The 25,615-nt window shown below is 41.5% G+C and overlaps 1 protein-coding gene across 2 annotated transcripts in view; it reads right to left on the minus strand.

Moving 5' to 3' along the window:
- The window catches only part of ap3b1a (adaptor related protein complex 3 subunit beta 1a), a 60,782-nt gene that overhangs the window by 11,174 nt on the left and 23,993 nt on the right, over positions 1-25,615 (minus strand). For both annotated transcript variants that reach the window (XM_071465961.1, XM_071465960.1), the window contains exons 14-24: positions 25,496-25,605; positions 24,818-24,994; positions 23,246-23,432; positions 21,488-21,618; positions 19,461-19,614; positions 18,345-18,525; positions 16,010-16,154; positions 13,834-13,882; positions 12,755-12,858; positions 3,717-3,945; positions 581-665 (exon numbers count right to left, since the gene is read on the minus strand). In XM_071465961.1, the coding sequence (XP_071322062.1) occupies positions 581-665; positions 3,717-3,945; positions 12,755-12,858; positions 13,834-13,882; positions 16,010-16,154; positions 18,345-18,525; positions 19,461-19,614; positions 21,488-21,618; positions 23,246-23,432; positions 24,818-24,994; positions 25,496-25,605 (1,552 nt within the window). The remainder of the gene's footprint in view (positions 1-580; positions 666-3,716; positions 3,946-12,754; positions 12,859-13,833; positions 13,883-16,009; positions 16,155-18,344; positions 18,526-19,460; positions 19,615-21,487; positions 21,619-23,245; positions 23,433-24,817; positions 24,995-25,495; positions 25,606-25,615) is intronic.

The raw sequence follows: 25,615 nt of genomic DNA on the forward strand, positions 1-25,615 counted from the left end.
TTGAGTGCAGAAGTGCATTCACATTGACAAATGATGGACACCCTCAACGGTCGCCATCTCGGCTTCGCAGCGGAGGGGGAGGGGCCATTAACGTATTTTCAAACGTGTGAAAACAGGGGCCGAAGATGGAGGAGGATACGTCGTTGGAGCCGATGGCAATTTAATTTCCACATTGCATGACACAGGAGACACACAGGACAGTAAAATGTTATTTTTAAGTGAAGTGAGTAAAGCAGCTGCCAGGAGGACGACAACCGTGGTCACGTGTTGTGATTGTAATTTCCGGTGAGTTCATGACGGCAGTTTTTGGTTTGGTACGACACTTCCCTGTTGAAGCTAACACACTATACCAGCAGGTATGCTGAGTACACAGTGTACTACATGTGAGCGTACTGACTGAAGCTTCCTCCAGGTGTTACTCAGTGTTCACGAGAATTACAGAAGGAAGAGAAAATAAGGCAGATGTGATCATGAATCTAGAGCAGCGGCGGGAAAAAGGAGTGAAAAAGATGTACAAGTGAAAGTGTGAGGCAGAAAACACACACTTGACTTGATATGAGTGGATGTCAGGTTGTCTTACCACAGCTGGAAGTTGGCTGCTTGCGTGGAGTCGCTGAAGTCAATACCCATGGAAACCGTCACCGAGGCCTCTGGCTCCAGCCGCTCTGAGAATGGAAAAGAGGGGAGGAAAGACGGGAGGAGAAAAAAGGAAGAGTGAGTGACAAGGGCACAGTGTGCAGCGTGGAGAGGGATGGAGCAAAGGGAGGAGGAGGAGGAGGAGGAGGAGGAGGGAGGGCAGCAGCAGAGTGGAACAGACAGGCATCCACACCACTTGTGTTTTCTACTTCACAAAGCAAGGCCACCGCGTGTGAGAAATCTATCCTTCAATCTCATTCCCCACACCTCTAGCCTCAGGAAAAAAAAAAAAACACATGAAGGACTAGAATATTTCCAAAACAACAGGCTTGTCAAAGAGAGCATCAGCATCAAGAGAGATGGGGTAAGGCAGATAGACAGAGTGGGCGAAACGCGGGCTGGAAAGAGAGAGTTAAGTAAAGCCAAAAATGCTGAGGAGAGAGTCTGGACAGCTGAATGCAGGAGGGGGAGGGGGAGGAGGTGAAGGATGAGAAGAACACAGACAGACAGAAACATCCTCCACGCTTCCCCAGTCGGCCTGTGTTTCTCTCTCTGTGGAGCAGGGCTATTTCACTGTATAACTCTTTCCACAGCCAGAGCAGAGCAGAGGCTCCAGAGGAAAGCCTCTGAAAACAGAGCCATCACACACTCACTTCTAATCCAGACTTCACAGCCTCTCTCACAGGCGTCTTCTGGTTTTACCTTTTTCTTTTCTCCCTAGTCTTCTGTGTCAAAATACACTATAAGATACACAATAAGAAAACCATCTGGAGTCACTTATTTTAGAAATAAAATAAACAAGGTCCATCAAGGTGAGGAGTCAAAAGGAGCTAAAGACTTTTATTCTTTTGGTATTTTAAAATTTGTTCTGAATTGACGAGCTAAATTAGTATTAATGTTAATATTAAGTCAGAAGCTTTACTTAAAACACGTGTGTCATGTGCATTCAACACGGAATCTGTATGGTTTTCTGCTGCAGGTCATTCAGAATTTCATTTAAAGGAATTATTGTTATTGTCATAGTTTTTACCTTAACTTCCATTACTAATCAGCCTCGTACTCAAAGACGTTTAAGATATTTGGGAACAAAGCAACAACAGAGTCTTACAGGACAAGAAATACAATCAATACAATACAATACAATACAATATTCAGATTCATCCAAATCACTAAATATCTGGAATAATCCCTCATTACACAGAAACACTGTCTGCACAGTAACTGTAAGAATGGTGAAGCTGTGTGTGTGTGTGTGTGTGTGTGTCTGCCAACTCTGATGATGTTTACAACAGGTCATTTTACCACTTGTCTTGATTTACTCGTCCAAATAATGTTCACAGTCTGAATCATAATCTGACTGCTGCTGTTTCTTTCTCTGTCTGAGCTCCTGCAATGTCAGCGAGTTCCCAGAGCTCTGTGATCACTTTACTGTTTAAAGCTGAACGATATGCAAAATATATATTTCGATTAATTCTTCATCCCTATTAAAATTATTGCCAACATTATGACCTAAAAGCTGTGCTGTAATAAACAGGAATTGTCCTTTAAACCACATAAAACTCACAAAGCTAATCGGTGTTTTATTTTTCTATTTTGATGTAAGATGCATTGAAGGATGGACATGTTAGTGAGTGTTTGTTACCAATGAATTAATTAGTTAATTGATTAAAGGACATCACAATCAGAACAGTGAGTAAATCGCAAATACTGTTTCACTTTAAATTGGTTTAATAACCATTCACATGGAGATGGTGGAAAGTACTGCACCTCGTAGATGCACCGTGCAGTATTTCTTATTAAATACAAACCCTGTGATGTGTTGTCCCTCGCCTAACACACACACAGACACACACACACAAAACAACACAAAGCTTTGTCTGTATTCATCCAAACCAGCTCCAGCCACACGCTCACAGTAGCTGGGCTCAATCGATCCAAATTACCCACTGTTTGGCTGCTTGAGTTCCTTCAATGCCCAATCAATCCCCTGCAATTGACAGTTTTAACGTGCTCCACCGCACACCAGCTCTGTGTGTGTTTGTGTGTGTGTGTGTGTGTGTGTGTATGTTTGTGTGTGCATGAAGGAGAAAGTCTTGAGGGAGCTCTGTTCTCAGGCTCATTATATACTGAGTGTAACGATCATAGAACGGTGTGACAAGAAATATGGAGATGGTGTTTGTTTGTTGGTCCTGATCGATCAGGGATTAGCTGAAGTGATATCGGCTGCTTTCAGGTTGGGGGAATGGGATAGGGCTATTTGCTGAGCTGATAGCAATCAGGCTTAAAGGGTTTTGATAACTTAATGATCATTTAATATCTGTCTGAGAAAACAATCATAGTATAGGTGGAGCCAAAAGGCCACAGTGAAGGGAAAGGAGGGATATGAGACATTGTTCAGATTGAAATAAATGTGTCTGATTAAGAGGGAAAAAAAACAGCCTTAAACCTGCAAATACAAAACTGAGTTCACGCTGAGTCTGACCACATTACCGCCTCACGGTTTTACGCCTCCACCAACCAGCCAAGTTGCAGGAAATATGGTCACAGTCTCTCCTTCCTGAGTTACAGCATCGAATAATGACCAGAAGTGCTTCTGCAGAACATTATGATGTCACAGTGAAGTTGACCCTTGACCTTTTGGACATAAAGTGTCATCACTTCATTTTATCTGTATAGATATTTGAGTTAAAGTATATCATAATTAAGTTTTTTGAGGTCACAGTGACCTTGACATTTGACCTTTGACCTCCAAAATCTAATCAGCTCATTCTTGAGTTGAAGTCAATGTTTGCTCCAAATTTGAAGAAAATCCCTCAAGGTGTTCCTGAGATATTGTGTTCAACAGACAAAGTGGACGACCAGAAAACATAAAGCTCTTGCCCTGACTGTCGCTGGTGCAGAGGCAGAGAAAATTCATGACAGAGAGACTGAATGGATAAAGACATATTGAACATGTACTTTAATTCTTTAAAGAAGCCTAATAATTCCCTAAAACACTGGGGACTGTGGTTTTTAACAAACATTATTTGAACAGGTGTAAATTCAGTGGAATAATTTACACGTGTGACTCTCATACTCACCAATGGTGTTGAAGCAGTGGATGTTCAGGCTCGCAGGGTTTCGCTCTCCTATGTGGATCTCCTCCAGGCTGTGATCTGAGCTGTTGGTCAGTATGACCTGCACGGCCACCATACTGGGCTGGTACAGACATGGCTGCCTGGGGAAATGGTACTTGGCTGAGAGACCTTTTCCTGTCATATGGTGAAGCAGCTCATAGGTTTTCACAGGGCCGAAAGACGGAGTTGTGACCTAGAGGAACATATGAAAGAGAGGGAGTGTGGTGAATTTGTACGGTAGACGTGTACAAACAAATAAAACATACGTCTTCATTATCAGAGCAACAAACTGCAGCATGAGCTGAATTGATCAGTGAGAAACCAACCACAGCTGAGAGCAGAAGTACAGAGGGAAGGCACATGCAGAACATTGCTCAGGAGCTGAGAGCGCTCCACATCAACACAAGACCCAGGGACGCCTTGTGCATTATAGCGCAAATGCATCCACACAAAACAACATATTAATACAAGAATCTCCGGTCTTTCTATCACACATATTCATGCAATTCACCGTGTCCAATCAGCAGCCAGAATGCAGCACTTCTGTGTGGCGTGGGACCGAGGGTTGCCTGATAAACTCCCCCTCCGCCGCCACCACCACCATCACCACCACCACCAACCCTCCCTTCATTAACTCTGTGGGGTAAAGCCCATTTAAGAAATGTCCTAAATCAGCCCAGTTAGATGGAAATGGGCTGGATGCTCCATCAAACCAGGCTGAATAAAAACAACCTCTAATGAATAGAAACACAAGTGGCTGCCTGGGTAAAACCTGCCATTCGCCAGCCTTTTTAAAGGGGCTTTTACCTTTTCAGAGGCAGGAAATTGCATTACCTTTGAGAGATGTGGAGAAGAAAGGAGGTGGAGGTGGAGTTTTTTTTTTTTTTTCTCCTAAAAATTAACATCTCGTTACTCAGACGAACCTTGTTCACACTTGGTTTTTTTTTCACTTGATGGTGGCACCTGTCAGCTCTCGTGAGAAACACCAGGTCGGCCCACACAATGCAACACAACACGCTAGAGATATATATATATATATATATATATATAAACACATACACTCAATTGTCAAATATGAGAATATTCACACAAACTTTAGACGCACTTGCTGTAGCTACTGTAGGAAATCACAAACGTTTGACAGGTAGTGTTGAGTGACAGCACTAATTAGTTCAAAATATAAAGATGGATACAGCCTGTTCACACCCTGTAAAACACTTAGCACCTGAAGGCACAGCGACACAGAGCCAACAGGTTCTACCACCTAAAACTGACAAAATAAAAAAATCACAAATATAACTCTTAAAGAAATCACAAGACACTCACAGGAGTACAAGTGCAAAGTAGTAAGAGTAAGAGTGGTGGAAAAGAAAAGGACAAGAACGAAGGGAAGAGGGAGGGAGGAAGGGAGAAAGGAGAAAATGGAAAAGGGGAAGTGAGAGAGGAGGGAAGGAGGAGAACGGAATAACAACAACTATATATTTTAAAATGAGCTAAACCTACTTAAGGTTTGCTACGAGCCTTTGGAGCATCTCCTGAAATAGCGCCCATGTGGCGGCAGGCACAACAGAACTTGTTTGTCATGGCTACAATAATAAACATGTGGATTGTACCAACCTATGTCGCCATGGTTACTATAACAACGATCACGGCTTGGTTAGGTTTAGGAAAAGATGGTGATTTGGGTTAAAATAAGTACATCCTGAACATCAGACGATCTTTGCTGTCATGGTTACAATAATAACAACAAACAGTCATGGATAATAGAAACAACATAAACTGCTACTGTCACATGGGAATCGAACACCATCCATCCACCCCAACCTCCTCCTGACGTGGACTTTGTCGCTCTATAAACTACGTCACCGCACTTTTCCCTTTGCTGCTCTCATCATTACTACGAACAGTAGATGTCGCCTAGCAACAAAATGTAACTATGGGTCATAATATCCTGCAGCACAGACGACCTCTCAGAGAACAAAAGAAAATAACAACTTTATCTATGGATATAATTACTGGAAGAGAATGTAATTAAACAAATAAAGAGTAATAAAAAATTGTGGGAAAATTAAGAGTAAGAATGGTGGGAGAAAAAAAAAAGAAATATCATGTAGCTCTATAAGAAGAAACAACAAGCAGTGATAGAAAAACAGCTCCTGTAAACAACAGACTGTGTGAACTAATGAAGCTAATTGAATATAACTAAGAATGTGATATGAAGAAACGCAGTGGAAACACTGCAGCTCAGTGTTGAGTGGTGTCAGTTTAGCACTGTTTTAATGAAGCTGAGTGTATCGGCCCGTGTGTTCTGACTTGGGTTGAGAAATGTGCGAGGCATCCTCACGACTTGTCATGTGCTGTGTGTGAGGATGAAGAATTGGTTTGACATACAACCGGAGCAGCGGAGACGAGCCTCACTGTGCTCACTGTAGAAGGGTGAGATTGTTGAGCTGAAATCAAACACTCGCTAACACTGTAAGTCGTTATCATAAAGCATGAAACTGTTTCACCGGAGCTGAGGCTCAGATAGTTGGCACTGAGAGCCTGGATTATTACAGCAGATATTTACTGATATAATCATGAAATCATTTTTACCATTATCACTCTTGTATAAGGAAATATTCACATTTTTTTTTCTTACTTCCAAAGTAACACTGTGAAAAAAACAACAATGAATTCATCCCCTTCTACGTCCCTTAAATATTAAGCCATGGCTGAAAATAGCCAACAAGCCAAATAGCCATAGTAGTTTTTACACCTGTGTAAATCCAAAGTACTGAACTCCATGAACAACATTTCTAGAAACTACAGTGCCTGACTTTTTAAATAAGTTGTTTTTTTTTGTTTTTTGTTTTTTAACAAATGAAACTTTACTTTTTTGGTTGATTGATAATTTGGCACATTGTTGTTTATCAGGTCGACCCAACTATAACGAATGCAGTCTAATACTGCTGCAATAAATCCTCCCTTCATGAAGGCTACACTGTAAAGACGTGTTGATTCACCTGTATTATTATCTATCACTGAGAGGCGTTTCTATTATTGTGTCTACCACATTAATATCAATGAGGGTAGACTAAACAAAAAATACCACTGTGTATATTGCAAAACAGCTGCGTAGTGACACAAACTGCAGCCGCCAGAATTAAAATTGAATCAAAACATCTTTAACGCAGTTTCAACAAAAACTGAACGTTATAGCCTTCATGACGGCAGCATCTAAAGGTGCTTTTGTTGCGTTTACAACACAAGAGGTTATGATTCGTCCTTTAAGAATTGTTCTTCAAATCAGACCAGAAGTTACAATGACGAAACATGACAAGATGGGCCAACCAGCTCAGGGCTAGGTGGTTAGCATGCTAACTTCAGAAGAACAGAAGTCATAGAGACAGAAACAAAAAAGAGGATTGCGTGCAAAGAAATGTTGGCAGAGAAATAAAGTTTGATATTGAACTCACATCATTTCTTCTAGACTGGTAAGAAGTCAGCTGCTAATGCTAATGCTAGCTATGTAGCAACCTGCAAATAGCTCCTTTAATTTTAGCTGGGTGTACATAATAAACTAGGCCTTGGGGCTGAGTTGCCACAGTTCAGGCATCATGTGGACACCTCTATCAAACTTTTAGGTAAAAAACATCCAACCCAAGTCTCACCATACACTGAAAAATCACTGATCAACAACATTATCTCCCCGTCACCCTGTCAGACTACAGCTGTGTCTCTGGTGCCCAGGACGCCCAAGTCCCTGTAAAAGGAGGTCAAACAAACATTTGTTGCTGCGCTGCAACGCCGCTGCGCCCTCACAAGCGCCCTCACAAGCGCCCGTCACGCCACCGCCAGCCTGCAAATTTATTGGGCCACTTTTGAATGTGTCAGAGCAGTCTGTGTCGATAAAGCTGGCCGTAATGTTTGCCACCCCATCACAACACAGATTTACCTCCCTGACAGGCACATCCTGCTTCAAGGTCCTGTCTTGTCGCCTCGCCCCGAGCAGGCGGCAGCGACGCGAGGGAGGAACGGAGACAGGACGGGGGCTTCAAACTGCTTATTATCACCAATTTGACACAGTGGACAGTTAAAGCCTGACACGAGTGCCCACACAAGCCTCTTAACCCTTCCATCCATTGTTGTCCTGTTACGCAGCACAAGCCAATAACACCTCAAGAGTAAATAAGAGAAGAAGAGGGATGTAACCTTGACTTCTCTGTCAGTCTCCCTCCTTGTTTTTTTTTTTTTTTTTTTTTTTGCCTTTGGCTTCAGCTCCCATTCTCCACCCTGGACAGGAAGGAGGGAGGTGACAATGAGGCAGGAAGTTGATTGAGAGGCTCTATTATGCATCAACTTAAAGGAAGCTCCTGTGATGGATGACACAGACACCAGTCACCTTCAGAGCCCGGACGCCACGCTCCCGGTATCCTCCCTGGCAAATGACCTGAAAATCCCGCTGACATATTCAAAAGGGCTAACCGGAGCCGGGCAGCCTTGTGCTGTGTGCATAAGAGGGCCAATTTAAAAGAAAGGGGTGTGGGGAGTACAGAGATGTATGGGCATATATTGAAAATCCATTTCTGTTTTTCAGACACCGTCTGCCTCCAACACCAGGGACAAGATTTCATTATGTTCTGCAAGAGTTGTGAGGATTAAGGTGAGGGACATGTGTTTGACTTTAGGGCCTAATTGTTCCCTTCAGTCAGAAGATGACAATTAATTGAGGGGTGTCACAAAGACCTTGACAGCAAATTGAATTAAATAAATGTTACTACAGCCGTCTAAAACTACTTTAATGTAACAAGAAGTCTCTCCAGCGCACAGAGACAGAGGTTAGTTCATTTACACTAATTTGTCAGTAAATTAGGTATTCTGAAATGATTAATTTTGAAATTTTCCATTAAAGAACATTAGCAATAATAGAGGGCTGTTATTCAGAAACAGTAGTGTCCTTCATGTAGCTTTGCAAGTATTGTTATCAAACTGCCAACAGTTTCTTTGTATTAGATATTCAATAAAGGTAGAGGTGCAAGTATTATTCTCATCATCAGTGAATCTGCAGATTGTTTTCTAAATCTAATCAATTTATTGTTTGGTCTATAAAATGCCAAAATCCCACCGTCCAAAACCCAAAAATGGTTGAGAATTATTATCTGATCATCAAACATCAATTAATTGGCAAATTGTTTCAGCTCTAAATAGAATCAAAGCAGAGAGGAAATAAAACGTTCAGTTTGAGTCCGAAATGTGTAAAATGTCTGCACTTACACACCAGTGTGTAGAATTTAACTTTAGTGGCAAGTAACTACTACACTTAAGAGAAAAACATTAATATACTTTACTCAGTTAAACATCTTATTTTCTCTGTTTGAATGCAAGTTAACTGGAATAATCATCTCATCAGGTTGATTTCTATAGAAAACACTGAACCACACTGGCACTTTTTTTTTTTTATTAATAACTACTAGATAATGACTTTGTGTGATGGATACAGAGACACAAACCTGCATTTGCATAGTTACTAAAACTAGTTAATAGGATAGAAAAGCCGCAACAGCTGCACTGAAACACAAATACTTTCCAAACTGCCCGCTGGCTGCGGAGGCCACAGCACTGACTGCCTGTTTCCGTGTGGGCATTTGTTCCTACTTAAGAGGCAATCTCTGCAGTTTGAGTGGCAGTGGGAGGTTTGCAGGGCAGGGGCTGCTATATTCCTGGCGCTCAGGGTCCTTCTGCTGATTCATAATTAGACGTGAACCCAGAGCGCCCACTACGGGGAGGTCAGAGGGGTGAGGAGGGAGACGAGGGAGGGGGAGGGGGCGAGCTGGCGCCCGCCTGATGGACACCAAATGAACAAATTATGATGGCCCCCTCTGGGCGTGATGGGGTCAAACACCCTGCGCCCCGCCGCTGACAGTTCAATTTCCCCCCAACGCAGCCCCATTCGCTGACTGCTAATTATGAATGAAAAGTTATCAGCCTCAGCCACCCCGACGCACACACGGACAGCGGTCGGAAGAGGCTTGGGGTGCGGCGGGGAGGGTGGGGGATTTAAGAGGCATTTGTGAGAGATCCTAATGTCAAAATGTTATTAGAGAGAGCGGTAGCATGCAGAAACTGGGGAGAGGAGGAGGAGACAGAAGAGGAGGTGGGTCAAAGACAGTGACCAGGGTTAATCTAAATGCCTTTGATAACCATGCAGTAATTCTCTAAAAGGGCCGGAGCGCTCAGCTGAGACAGACTCGCTGCCTCTGTGGGCAGATTGCTGAGAAATAGAAATGACACTGGGGCCAGTGTGTGTGTGTGTGTGAGGGAGTGTGAGTGTGTAAGAGAGAGAGAGCTGATATGTAAGCGTGTGCATGCATGGGGAGGGGCACGTGTGCATAAAGGTGAGGTTATTTACCCTTGTCTATGAATCCCGATGCCCATCATGTATTTATGCATAGAACTGACTCTAAATCAGACGTTGATGTGCAAAAAGTTCCCTGTTCTAATCTGCATTTCTATTCTCTATTACTCCCTGGCCTTCACCTGAGGACGAGAGAGGGACTAACTAGACCCACGCTGCATAAACGCTGGCCTGAGAGCAGCTGTCAATCATCCTGACTGGCAGGCGGGCAGGACTGATGGACAGACTCAGGCTGGAGCGGTGTGGAGGCCGCTCACACTCAGCTGCAGCGGCTGCACCTTCAAACAAGCTGTTTACCACAGAAGGTTAATACTGTCACTGTTAAAGCATCTTTAACAAAAAACTAAGTATTTACATTAATTCAGGCTGTAAATGAATCAAAAATAAGCAGCGCTGCTTAAAATTTCATCTTTTTTATCCACTCTTTACTCCCTCATACTTTTATTCAGCTGGTCATAGATGGATTTCGTTACCTTTGGACAGAGCTAAACTAGCTGTTGACCCCTCAGACGGTCACACTACTGCTTTAATATTGTAACTCTACTGCTGCTATTTCTTTCTACTCTGCAGATGAGACACCTGCTGTGTGTCCTGGAGGAGGGTTTTCCTCCTCTGCTGCTCTTCCTGAGGTTTCTTACACAGGGAGTCTGTCAAAAAGCCCACTGAGAAGAATTTGTGATTTACGCTACATGAATAAAATCATCTTGACTAACTAAAAAGACAAATAACAGGAAATGTACAATGGGAAGTGTTTCGAATTATGAAGCCTTTGAGACTGAAGAAGCTGCATATATTAAAATATCCTTAAGAATAATATTACGATTGTGGGATGGCTGACCGACTGACTTCAAATCAATATTGTGATTATTTCAACCAATAACCTCGACCTAACACTGCCATTATAGCTCTCTGACAAAGTCTGCACTGTAAATATGTTGAACTATTAAAGCTGGGATATTTTCCTCTGATGAAGTAGTGCATATATTTGTGGTTTTAAAATAATTTTAGGAAACACACATACAGATGGACTATTTATGGATATTAACTGAATATTTTCAAACAACCAGGGATTCATATGTAACATAACTAAGGAGCCAATCCCATTAACTTACTGAAACCTTGTCAGTACAGAACGAGAATTTGCACTGTGTCCATTACTGCCAGTTACAAGCTATAAAATAACAAATAAAAGATGCTAACAAACGCTAACCATTCTGTTACGTCTGCGAGTGTCTGATTTTTGTCACAATAAACTCCTCAAAAACTGACTGAGGCTCAAACATGAGGCTTATTCTCACCGATGTTTCCTCCTCTAATCATCATGATACTCTTTGGTCTTTCACCTGGAGACCTGGAGCCAGCAGGTGGTGGGTGGTGGGGCACGAGTCCTGATCTAGATTTTTCAATGAGGAATTAAAAGCAGATGTTCTTCCAGCAGGATGAAGTCATGAGAGGTTCTAAATGTAGGTTTTCATACTTTTTCAGAAATTGGTACAAACTTAATTTGAAATATACAGCGTGAAATGTGAACATTAGACCAAAGGCATAATGTGGTCAACTCCAGCCCTTAAAAATATCTATAATCCAAGTCTCACAGTACAAATACAATTTAGATTTAGTGCTGAAACTATTAATTGATGAATGGATGAGTCACAGCCAAAAATTATCTGTCAACAATTGTTTGATTCCACCAAAGTGAATAGAAAATCATTTTTCTTCTTTGAAGAAAACAAGCTATTTATAATCATTCTAGTTTTCTGACATTTTAATTATTAGCAATTACATCTAAATTAATCTACAAATTAACCCTAATGAAAATAATTCATATTTCTGATATTTCATGACAGCAAAACACTTAAATTCTAAAATAAAAGCACCTATCAAACACCTGTTTGAAAGCTGAAGAAACAAGATTAACACCATCATTATTCTGGTTAAATTTTTTATCTTCAAACAGCAGCGGTACCACAGATCTGACTGTGAAACACAAAATAGATACAGCAACAGCAGAGAGAACGGTCTGGACATTTTCCTCCCGGGGCCGGGAGGGAAGGGGGGGGGGGTGAGACAAGATATAAAATACACCGAACGTGCAGAGCCGCTCACACACTGAGGAGAGAAAGGAGCCGTCACACTAGGAAAGGTCAACCATCAGATATACACAACACGGAGACACAAGGGACGCAACATCTGACAGAGAGAGATGGAAGGTGACAGAGAGGAGGAGAGAGATAAGAGAAAGAGAGAGAGAGGGAGAGAAACAGGGTGGGTGGACTTCTATATGAGACAAAGAAATAGAGTTCAAGGGTGTGGAAGAGCAAAAGACAGCCAGGGTGAGAAAGACAGACTATAAGAGATACAGGAAACAGGCGGAGCAGTTGTACCGTCCTGACTGGCTATAAATATAAGAAGGCAGAAAAGGTCAATAGTTGGCGTCTGGAGCAGAAATGTTCCACGAGGGAGAGAGGCTCATTTCACCATCTCATATACTGCTCTGCTGTTCTGTCAGTGTCAGGCGGAGAGGAACAATTGACTCTCAACGCACGCCAATGGAGGAAATGTCATCCTGTGTGTTTCTAATGCAGACACACACGAGTGTACTAACCTGCATGGCGGAGGGGACGTTGGAGAGAGACAGTCCCTCGAGGTCGGACAGCAGGCTCGAAGACAGGACTGCGGACTTTGGTGTGTTTGTAGGTGCAGGGGAAACTGAAGGAGCCAAAGAAAACAACAACAACTGAAGACAGCTACTACAGAGCAGTGGCCACATTGTTGTCTATCACTGTGTCTTTTTTGATGCTGCCACTAGTGGGCAGCAAAGACTAGAATTCTCGTATCCTGCATCAGCAGCTTTAAATCTGTATTTTTCAATATTTTGTGTTATTTCAGTGTTATTCAGTGATTTGTAAAACTGCTTAAGGATTGTATCTTAGGTTTTTTTTCCCATTAATGCATCGGTACTAATTATGTTACAGCAGCTTCTGTTACTGTAAAACTCATCTGGCAAAACTTTATTCATAAAAGCAAACATATGTTCTGTGTTGCATTAGAAGACAGGATATTTGATTGACACCTGGCTGAATTAAAGGACACATATTGTATAAAGGTAGATGTCCCTGTGTTTGTGATTATAAAGCAGGTCTAGGTTCTATATTAATACTGTGAAAGTATCAAAGCCTCAGTCCACAGAAAAATCCACACAGCTTGTATTCAGAAATTGAGCCTTAAAACCAGCCGTCAGGACTTCTGTAACTTTGTGATGTCACACCTCTCAGCCACACCCCAAGCCCCACCCACCTGGACCCACCATCCAACCTTGCAGGATTTGGTTTTTCTGAAATCTGCAATTTTTTTACTGGATCACTCAGAAAACAGTCAGCCAATCAGAAGAGAGGCTCCAAGCCTCTCTTTGATTATGTTAAATTGAAGCAGTTTGAACTAATCAGATTCTTCTTTCTTTTAAGTGCACACATTTTATTTTGTCAAATGAGGGAAACTGAGTGTTTTACAGTGTCAAGATGCAGATAAATGGAAGTGCTACCATAAAGGCTTAGTCCTAACTGCAGCGGCCTGGGTTCAAGTCCGACCTGTGGCCCTTTGCTGCATGTCATCCACTTTCTCTTTCCCTGACTTGCCCGTCTCTCTCACTGTGGCTACCAGAATGAAGGCAGGAAATACACTCACAGTCGTCTAGATCCAGTAGAGAGACTTCCTTCTTGGACTTCACTTCCGCCTGAAATGAAAACACAACAACATCATGTTGAGCGAACAGAAGGAAGGGGACCAGGCAGAAAAATGACAACTCAAAACAACAGAAATGAAACTGAAATGTCGTCGGCACGGTCTCTCAAGATCATCCCCAAAACAGGTACTCTGCATTTATATGTAACATGTCTGAAATTTTCAACAAGCGGTCATGCGCAGAGTCGTGTCACAACCGCTGCACGCCACCTCGTGCGACTGAGCCGGGCTTGTCAGGTGTTGACTTGTGGGAATTGCAACACACGGCTCTAGCTTGCAGCCACAACAGGGTCCAATAAAAATACATTTAAACGTACGAGCGATTTTATCACCCTTTCTCCACACCCTCCTAACCAACCACGGCTCCACTCACGTCACATAAAGAACCATAAAATTCCACTCTGCATACTCCAGACTGAGCAGATGGGAAGAAAAAAAAACAGGACAGATGAGAGAGAGAGGAATGAGAGTGAAAACAAACAATAAAGTTAGAGGCCGTATCTTATCAGATCTTCTCTGATTGACGCTTGGTGGTGGTAATAGAGACGGAACCTTGTTAGTAAATGGAGGTCTGAAAGAGCAAGAGAGAGAGAGAGTGAGAGGTGTGTGTGGAGAGAGCGGGAGAGAAGGATGCATAATTCATAGGCCATGCCCAAATGACAAACTGTATGAAATGAGAATTTCACAGTGCAGAAAAGGAAAAGGGAGGGCGAGAAATAATGTGATGAGCAGAACAGGTAAGAAAAAGATGGTGAGGGGTGAAACGGAGGCGAATGAAAGATGAAGAGAAAAAAAATAAAGCTGATAACATGGAAGTAAAATTATATCCCACTGTATAAATAGTAATTTCGAAGCTCCTGCCACATGACTGTTTGTCCATGATCCTGTTTACAATTATCACATCCTGCTGTGGTTTAGACATGATGTGCTGCAGGTACTGGAGAAAATCTCAGATCATGTGAACGCATGGTTCTGATGTCACCTGAGCTGAAACTACACTATAAATGTGTGTGTCTCTGTCGCTGTTGTCATGGCTACAAAGACTGTCAGCTGTCTGTATTTTATGTCTAGTTTTCAGGTTGTCTGTCCGTTCCATTCTCGTGAACACGATATCTCAGTAACACCTTGAGGGATTTTCAAATTTGGCAGAAACATCCGCTTGGACTCAAAGATGAACTGATTAGATTTTGGTGGTTAAAGGTCAAAGGTCAAGGTCCATGTGACCTCACAAAACACTCCCAAGTTCATGCACTAATCATGACACAATTAAACTCAAATGTCTACAAGGATAAAATGAAATGGTGACATTTTATATCCAAAAGGTCAAAAGTCAACTTCACTGTGACATCATAAGGTTCTGTAAAAACATTTCTGGTCATTATTCAGAGCTGTAACTCAAGAGGAGGAGGTTGTGAAAGTTGAAGTTGAAATTACAGAGATTTATTTCAATGTACATACTGTACACGAACTGTACATATTATTATTATTAAATACTTGTCATGTTGTTGTGACAAATATGTATATATCATGATATTTATAATTATGTGTGTTTTTGCGTCAGTATGATCCACTCTCTAATCAAGCCACCCATCAAAACAAACAAAATAAAACTCCTACAAGCCCATACAGTCCTATAGCATCAATGAAGATCTATAAGTAACGTGTCTGATCAACAGACACCAGAAAATTAAAACATCCAGGGAATAAAGCGTGGTGCATTTCTGAGAGATGTGTATTTTAGCTCGCGCTGGTTTGCACCTTGTCACGTGCACAGCTGTTAAAAATATTTTGAGATGTGATGCATCTTGGGAACATTGAAGGAAGTGTGATGAGAGAAGATCGCTGCCTGACCAAACTGTCAGAATGTTAACACTCAAAAAATCAGTAATAGGGGTGGAAATTGTCCAAGACATTTTCATCATGGAAAAGTTGACGATCTTTTGAGAGTCAGAGAAAAACATTTAAAAACAACTGGTAAATATGGAACATTTATATGAGACACAACACCTGAGTAATCTTGTGAAAACTCAATAAAAACTTAAGTGTGAAAAAAATAAATTCAGTCAAACCATTTGTTCATCATAGACCCATAAAAACTCCAACATAATCATTACGTCACCTTGGGTTTGGACTTGACCTCAGTCTTCTTCTGTGGTTTGGGAGGGTCTGAGTCAGAGTTGTCTCCAGAGTCTGAGGAGGAGGAGCTTTCAGAAGATGAGCTGCTGGCGTGGGCCACAGGTCCGTTACCATTTTCATCTGAGTCACTGAAACACACAGGAGCAGCATGAAAAAAAATGAAATGAAAAATGAAAAAAAAATGCTTTTCAAAGAATAGTTTTACCCCATCATTTACATAAAATGTGTACAGCCTCCATCTATATCATTTGTACAAATATTCTAGGAACCACTGAGGGAAGGAGACTCGGTGATATTTCCTCTCTTTACGTTCCAGACTGAAAGCTCGAGCTCAGAACAGCAAAGCTCAATCTGTTTTTGTTTGTGAAGTTAATTCAATGTTGCATTCACTCAAAAAGATCTCTCCCATCTTTCTCCTCTCTCTTTCACCCGCTCTGTCCCTCTTCAATTTGTCCCGATAATGAGTGTTTACTCCGCCTGCCCGGGATTTTCAGCCGTTAAATTAATGAGGGGAATTGTGACGGTAACTGGCTTTTTAACTTGGGCGATGATGAAAAGCCAGTATTAATTTGGCCTACAGATTTCATTTGCTGCGAACAGGAAAAAGTGATATAAATCACTGTGGGCCTGATTAGGCCCTGCCTGAAATGACTGGGCCATAATGAGGGCATTATGCTGTGTTTGTTGTGGAAGCGCTGGGGTGAGCTGCTCTAATTACTGTGTGTATGTGTGAGTGTGCATGTTTGTGTGTGTTTGAGCACTGGGGTGAGTTGCTCTAATTATACTCTCTAATGGAGAGAACAGGGTCAGCCGGCGGCCTGTCACACAGCAGAATCAGGTACACTCTGCGTGAGTTTGTGTGTCCGTGAGCAAATGAAGTAGAGTGCATAAGAAAGTAAATTTGCCAGTGTGTAAGAGAGTGTGCGTGAGCATATTCAGCAGTAATGACTTAAATCTCATTCATTGGTAACACCAGGCTGCTAAATGACCAATCAAAAGTCATTATCCATTAGCCATGTAAATGTGGGTTACGCTACTGGAGGAAAATTCTCCTTGATTAGCTTGTTAATGGAACTCACACTAACGATATTCAAGCAGCTCTGCCAGCCTGAGTGTGTGTGTATGAGGGAGACAGTGGAGGGAGGAGGTGTGTATACAGAGCGCTACAATAGCTAAACTTTTGTGGTGGATATAAGATTTCAGTTTTGATTCAAACCATTTATTTGTATTGTGTAGAGACAGTCATATTCTGGGTATTTCCTGCTGAACAGGATCATAAACTTTTGTTTGTCACAGAGTTTATTTTCTGCAGTAATTCAGAAGCCCATGTAAAAATTCCATTGGCTTTTTGTCAAGGGAACCAGGGTGATGCTAACATCTGGGTTAGCCTACAAAAATACATCATCCGTAGGCCACAGGCACAACCACAGCCAAACATCCAGCTTCAGTTGGGACTAGAAATCAATTTGTTCTCTCTAAACTGGGCAAAGACTCATTTTGGCCTCAAAATGTTGTAATTTTCCTAAAATATTACAGAAAACATTTGAACTGAAGCACATGAGAGTGTTTGGACCTAAATTTAGGATCTAAGTTTTCCTCCAATATCATATCTAATTAATTATCCATTAGATATTGTCCCACTGTATCCATGCTGTGGTGCAAAAGTTTCTTAACAGCGTTGCATTCACTTGTCATTTGTCAGAAAAATCAAACCCAGAAAACTAATGAAACAAAAACAAATAGTCACAGAGGATAAAGGTTGGGATTGGAGGATGGTTCAGGCTTTACTCGAGCATAATGAAACCCTGAACTTGTTGGAATAAATCTCCTCTTTCTGTCCATTTAGGGGAGTGTAGATCTAATTATTTTCCACTCTAGGTTTTATCACCATTTCTGATGGATTTGATCTTGTTTGGGGTAAGTTTTTAGTCTTTTGTGATGAAGCAAAACTTTGCTTTGTTTGTCAACACAGGAAAAATCCATGCAGGTTTGAAGTGGCTGCAGAGAAAATGTTTGTGTGAAGAAATGATCAAAGTGAACAGAAGGAGGCATCGTGCTGGCAGGTGGGCTGTGATACAGATTATAAAAATGGCTGAAGTTTTGAACAGATGGAGGTTGAGCTTATTGATGCAGCAAAGCACTGATCACATTTGTTGTTGCCTACGACTCCGGTGCTTCTCACAGACACACACCTGTCTAATTAGCTGAGCCAGGAAGAGAAAAAGAGAAGGAAACAGGTAACATCTGGACTCGCCAAATTCACAGGGAAGAAAAATGATGCTTTCAGAGTCTAGCAGACTGCAGGGATTTCACTGTACCTGTCAGCAGCAGCCAGCTTGCTTTTCTTCTGCAGCGTCGTCTTGGTCTTTTTCTTCTTCTTCTTCTGCTCTGATTCGGATTCACTGGAGCTCTCTTCAGATCCGCTCGAACTCTTTCCAGAATCACTGGAGGTCTTTTCTGACTCTTCGCTGCTTTCCTCCTCACTCTCACTGCCCGATTCTGTGCAGACATTCATTTACATATCAAACATAACACTTATATTTTCAGGAAATGAAACCAGTTTTTTTCCAGTGATAGGTTCACCAGTCTTCCATTAAAATTTCTTTCACAAACACAAGCGATTCACAGGAAATGATGTTTGTAGTCACATCTCATACTGCTCCCTTTCACACATAGACATACATACATTGCTGCATTGGCTGCTGCATCGTTGCTGCCATATTTGACCAGGCAAGACTGGTCTGTAAATAAATATGAGTAAACAGAGGAGCTGCACTATAATGTTTACATTTCTTTACTGATTTTAATGAGTCAGTTTTATATTTAAGGGTTTATGGTCTATATGGGGTAAAAAGACTATTTACTGTCTCCAGTAAATAGTCTTCTGAATTATTTACATGGTGAGTAATAATAATAATTCACTGTCATATCTCAACAATGGGCTGAAGCGGGAAATGCAGCGTCTACATATATATGTCTATGGTTTCACATATCAGAGCTGTAGGATCAGTTACTGCTAATGCAAACTCCTGCGGTTGCTTCACATTTAAAGCATTAACACAGGGTGGCTTTTATTGTGAAGAAGTCACTGTGAGTTCACAGTGAGCAGATACACCAGCTGCTCCTGAGCTGTATTTTTTAAAGTACATGCTCAGTGAGTGAGTTTGCTGTTGTATTCAACTGCACTTGCTGTTACAACCAGTAACCACAGGTGGCGCCAAATCAACCAGGATTTAAGGATGAGAACTTCAATACACAAACACATAAAGAAAGCAGCATGACATTTTGTCAAAAAATAAAAACTGAAACTATAAAGTTTGTTACTAAATCAAGTGGTATTGGACGCACAGACTCGTACTTGCCAATACTGGATTTTTCTAGGCAGTATTGGAGGCATTTCTGATACTAGTATCGGTATCAGAACAAACACAAACCTTCGCTGCTGCTGCTGCTGCTGCTGCTGCTGCTGTCTTCACTGCCGCTGCTATCAGATCCTTCCTCTTCTTTCTCATCTTCATCGTCCGAGTAGAACTTGTCATCAGACTTGGGCTGCTTGGCCTTCCCCACTATTGGTGCCCACTCTTTCACCTGAACAGACGAGGCAGAGGGAAGGGAGGCAGGTTAAAGGTGAATTAAAGTAATTCAGGGACAGGTAAACTTCCAGATTCTGAATCATTTTAATATTTGATTCAGATGAATTATCAGACTGTTGCTGCTTTGTAGTCAAAGTAAAGAGTAAAGCATGCAGTGTTTAAAAAGTCCAGGACAACAACAGTTACCTGATATTTTCAGTTAAATCTGCATTATACTTAAAACTAGGAATAAAGTTTGTTGACACAAGTGTTTTGCTCCCTTTTATTGTTGTTTATTGTTTTATTAGGATCCCCATTAGCTGCCATAAAGTACCAACAATAAAGCTTCAGCTGGCTCGGAGAGAAAATCACAGGATCAATAGCATCACTCGCTGAAAAACAAAGCCCTTTAATTTGTGTAATTTTTATTCTTTAACTTATAACAAGGCACAAGAAAGTTCTTGTGTTTGAGCTGAGTGGAGCAGGTGTGCAAGCTAATTTTCCCAACACAAACTGAGCCCACAACACAAAGCATTTATACAATTAACTCAGCAAAAGGAAAAAAAACAAACATATAAATCGCTCTGTGAACGCATTGATTATCAAATAGCGCTCAGTTATCTATTCGGAGTCGAGTTAGACATTTTCCATATCGTTCAGCCCTAACTGGTAATGTTTTTTTCATCGTCAACAAATCCCATAAAACAAATAAATTAAAAAAAACTGACAAATGCTGGTTTGTCATTTCCTAACCGGCATCAATTCAAAATATTAAGTTTCATTTAAGGAGAAAAAATGGTTCAGTAATTTGAGCTCTGTCGTTTTGAGCAAATGTTTTTACAAAAGGTGTGAATCCTCCATTTGTGGACGAGTATTTTCAGCTGCATATAAATACACATCTGCTTCTCTAGTGAATTATTTCTGGCAGCAGGATAATGTATGTGGGGCTGACTCAAATTAAACTACAGTGTGTGTGTGAGTGTGTGTGTGTGTCCATGGTAATGAAGGAACATGTCAGCCAACAGTGTGGCTCGCTGATGTGTTCTTAATAGCTTTTGGACAACAGCAGATCTCTGTGCCCCGCAAGAATATGACAAATCAAGTTTTGGATATTTTTCTGCATAAATTATAACTTGGGTTTAATATGCAAACAGCCACTTTTCAATCTCTGGTCTGTTGGACTTTACATTTAGAGAAGGGTGACCCTGGATGATGTTAGCGCCCTCTGGGAGGACAGCTAGATAAGAAGCTGATGGAAATATACCACTCATCATTGTTATGTCTGCCTCCATTTCAGCTGCCACTTCGTTTGTTGTAATGCTGAGTAAGTGCTCGGGGGTGGGGGGGGGGGGTGGGGGGGGTTATGTTATGTTGATACACAATTATTAACGAGCCTTTTGAAGTGACGCTCGTTACCTAATATATTGTTTTCGACTTCGAGCACTTTGCCCTTTGAATCATTAAATATTTGCCATTATCTGTGATGTAAACAACATTGAAAAGAAATAGCATCATAATGAGAGCTTCTTAGTGGGAGCAGTGCTATCAGCATCACTTTAATATGATTCATAATGAACTGCTAAACTGCAGCAGTGAATGATGATGCAGCTCGTACCACTACAGACACCACAAGCCTCGACTGTCACAATATACATCTGCAGTCTCTGTATTTCCAGCAATATCATAATATCATACCACAGAGTAAATAACTTGTGATACACAGTTTTAATGTCAAAACAATAAGAAACTGCAGCAGCATCATCTTCTTAATGTTTGCAGAATAACACATTTCTCATCTTGTCTGACGCTGGCAGTGAAAGAGAAGAAACAAGAAACTCTGAGTTCGAATTATGAAGTGTAACTATGATAAGAAGTGTTTGGTTCCTTACTGGCTCAATGACCTCCACGTTCCTCACAGACTGGTCGGGAGCAACCGCCGGCCAGTCCGAGAGCTCCTGGTACCCGGTGGCTTTAATATTGAGGCTGTGGGAGAGAGTGCCCAGCTGGTAACGGTCTCGATCTGAAAGTAGAAGAGAGAGAAATAAAATGAAATGAAATGAGGGAAAATGAAACAATTAGAATCGACGTCTTGCGGTTGTATGCCTCCACCAACCAGTAAATATGGTCACAATCTCCCCTTTACAGTGTGACAGTGGCGAACAATGGCCAGAGGTGTTTTTGCAGAACATTATGTCACAGTGAAGTTGACCTTTGACCTTTTGTATATAAAATGTCATCACTTCATTTTATCCTTATCGACATTTGAGTTAAATTGTATCATAATTAGTGTATGAATTTCTGAGTGTCTGTTGAGGTCACAGTGACCTTTGACCTTTGACGATTGACCGTTGAGTTCTAATCAGTTCATCGCTGAGTCCAAGTGAACATTTGTGCCAGATGTAATGAAATTTCTTCTGGGCGTTCCTAGTATCTTGCATTCACAAGAGCGTGAGGTTACAGTAACTTTGACCTTTGACCACCAAGTTCTAATGTTTGTGCTAAATCCAAACAAATTCACAAATATCACCTTCAAGAGGCCAAAACTGTGTTTTGTGAGGTCACATTGACTTTAACCTTTGACCACCAAATTCTAATAATTTCATCCTAGAGTCCAAATTAATGTTTGTGCCAAATTAGAGGAATTTCCTGTGAGGCGTTACTGAGATATTGCCTTTATGAGAATGTGACGGACAGTTGGACAACCTGAAAACATCATCCCTCCATCTCTGGCTGCTGCCGGTGCAGAGGCGTAAAAAGAAGAGCTGAAAAGAAGGGGGTGAGGCAGGAATATCAAAGTGAGGGTAAACAAATTCAAAGATAAGACCAAAATAAAGTTTAATACGTGACAGTCACCACATTTGTCACTAAATGTCACCGTACACAGTGTTTTAATATAAGATATGAACATCCTCTCCATGCATTTAACACCAGCTCTCACACACACACACACACACACACACACACACACACACACACACACACACACACACACACACACACACACACACACACACACACACACACACACACACACACACACACACACACACACCCCCCCTCTTCTCTCTCCCACCGGTCGACACAGGAAGATAATCAGTGTCTGTACCTTGGGGGGTTTGCTCTAAAAACTGTGCTTTGCTAACAGAAAGAGAAAAAAAAGACTTGAGTTGTGAATATTAAGAATGACAGGGGTGGTTAACGCTTTCCATAAACATCCAGTAGGTGCAAACTGCCTCTGAATTTTAATGCTGCAGGAGGCCGTTTCTGTCCCTTTTGTCAGGGAGGGGGGAGAGAGAGAAGAGACAGCTAAATGAGAGGGATTTTTTTCCCCCTCTCGGTGTCTGAAAATGGTTAGCATTAGCTCAATAATTTACCCATCTCATTAGTGCAAGGTAAAGGGGTCTGACCTAACTGCCCTTCAGAGAGACAGACACACCAGAATAATAAAACCACTGCCTGAACCAACTTTGCATACCAGTGGAAATGGAGCCACTTGATGAGAAATAGAGGTCCAGTTAATATGTATTCAGTGATTCGCTCAGATGAACCACCAGACAGACACAGGAGAAGAATGGTATTTCATCTCTTCAGCCATTTAATGTTTCAAAATAAGGATAAGAGGTTGATATTATAAATGTATGAACTACCTTTGAAGGCAGACTCGAGCACCGGAGCTGGTTTGGGGGCCAGTAAGATGCGCCGAGCGTACTTGTTGAGGGCTCCGCTCTTCTCGTTGGGGACTATCAGCTGTCTTATGAAGCGCGTTCGGTCTCTGATGTCATAGTTCTGGTCGTATTTGCCGAGGTTCAGGATGTACTGGGTCAGCAGCTTGGTCTGGAGGGGGGAGGGGCAGAGAGGTGGAGAGATGGAGGAGAAAAGTGGGAGGACATGGTTGATACATCAGACAAGGATGAAGACAGGAATAAGTGAGGCGATATTAGTGTGAATGATGTTTATGAGGGAACAGTTCTGCGAAATAGACTTATTCATTCTCTTGTTAAGAGTTATGAAAGTCAATACCACTCTAATGTCTGTACAGAGGAAGTCAATGCACTCAGAAATATTTAAAGCATGTAATGTCCCATAAAACCTTACATTTCTGTTTTTCTCTGGATTAAAGAACCAAGATATAAAATATAAATCTGTAAGCTTTAGAGCTGTTTCCAGGCTTCATGCTAAGCTAAGCTAACTGCTTCCCTACTCTAGCTCTGTACTAGAGGATTTCCTCTCTGTTTTGCTAATATTGACGTATTATTACTATTGCTCATAGAGATAAACTCATACACATCACAGCTTTTATATTATTGTTATTACTGCTGTTAATATATTATATATTTTGAATCTATTAATTTGTCATCATTTTTATGTAGTCATTTTCTCGTATGTATTTTTAGAATTTTATTTTTATTTCAACATTACTTAGGTGGAGGCTTTGAATAAGCCCATTGTGCTTTTTGCCTCTGCCTGCACTGTATGCTATTTGTCTGTGTATTTTAAATTGTGTAAAAATAAATAAATCAACCAAAAAAAAAACTCTCAGTCCCATAAAAACATTTCCATCCTGTCCCAATGTCATGATGGAATTAAAAAAAAAAATCCTGTCTCGTCCCAGTACTTGAAGAAAGACTCCTGTCCCATCTTGTCCCATGAATACAGCTGCAAACTCCACATTTCCATGTTTTCTCTCTCTAACAGTCTTGGTTCATATTTAAGCCTGGATACGTGGAGCGTTTGCACATAAATTTCTTTAGCAGGAACAAAAACAAAATAAAAACAAAATGCTGCCATGATGGCAGAACTACAACCCAAACCCTTTCCAGCGTTGACTTTGTTTCTCCCTCTCTCCTCCCAGACACATTACATAGAGCTAGAGGTTTAATGATGTGTTCGTTTGAAGGGGAGGGGGGCGTCTGGGCTCATAAACCCAGCTCAGAGGCCAAAGTCGGCCCATCTCACTGAATGAGCCTGTAGACACCGAGCTGCGCTTGGAGATGCACCATTACGTTAAAGCTCTATATTTAAACCAGGCATTTAGCTCTGAGCCGCTGCAGAAGTGTCTAATTACAGAAAGACAAAGCTGTTTCATGTGAAAGACAAAACTTAAAACAAAGATCGTCACCGTCAGATAACAGGAAGTTAATTTATCTCCTCCTGACCCTGTACATAATAACTTGTGTCAACACGACAAAAGTGGCAGGTTGTGGCGTTTCCCTCGTTACCTGTTTAGAGTTGATCAGGTAGAGTTTGGCTGCCAGGTTGACTGTCTGCAGCTTGACTATGTCCTCCTCCGCTGTGAACGTCTTCGCCATCTTACGAAGAACATCAGGTGCGATCTTCGGCACCCGCTCACAGTACTCTCCCATCAGCCACAGGATGCTGGCTCGGGCCATGGGCACCTGCAAGTTTAGGTGACAGAAGAAAAGACAAGTGTTATATTGTATTTTCAATTCATCTGTTCTGGTCCTAACTTTCATGTTGAACAAATGCATTATTCCAGTGGTTACCAACCTGTGGACCGGGGCCCACTGATGGGCCACAAAGGTATTGCAAGGGGGCCGCCGAATCATTTGCAAAACAGCATTATTTTGGTGAAAAGATGGAATTATTAAAAAATAATAAAAATATAAATAATGTCGTTAAATGTTTGAAAAAAAAGGGCCGATCCCTGTGATAAGCCAGTAATAGGAACTTTTTCGTTGTTGCCGTCAGACCACGTTGTAAGCTTGTTTGCTATTGTGCGCTAAAACCCAGCAAACAGAAAAGAAAAATTGAGCTTCCCCTGCTTTCAGTTCAATCCTGAACATTCAATTGTCTGTTATTAAAATAAAAAGAAGAGAGTTGGAAAAGGTTGGGAACCACTGTTTTATACTACATAATAACACAATGACGAATCGTACCGTGATGTTATCGAAGAGCTTGGCCATGTGTTTGATGATCTCACTGTGCTGAGTGGGCTGAGTCTGAAGCAGCTTCTTAATCACCACGACGCTCTCGGCCACCACCGTCTCTGCAGAGAT

This window comes from Trachinotus anak, unplaced genomic scaffold, assembly GCF_046630095.1.
Source record: "Trachinotus anak isolate AG129_WGS33_773 ecotype Australia unplaced genomic scaffold, CSIRO_AGI_Tana_v1 ptg000028l, whole genome shotgun sequence".
In the NCBI taxonomy this organism is placed as follows: domain Eukaryota; kingdom Metazoa; phylum Chordata; class Actinopteri; order Carangiformes; family Carangidae; genus Trachinotus; species Trachinotus anak.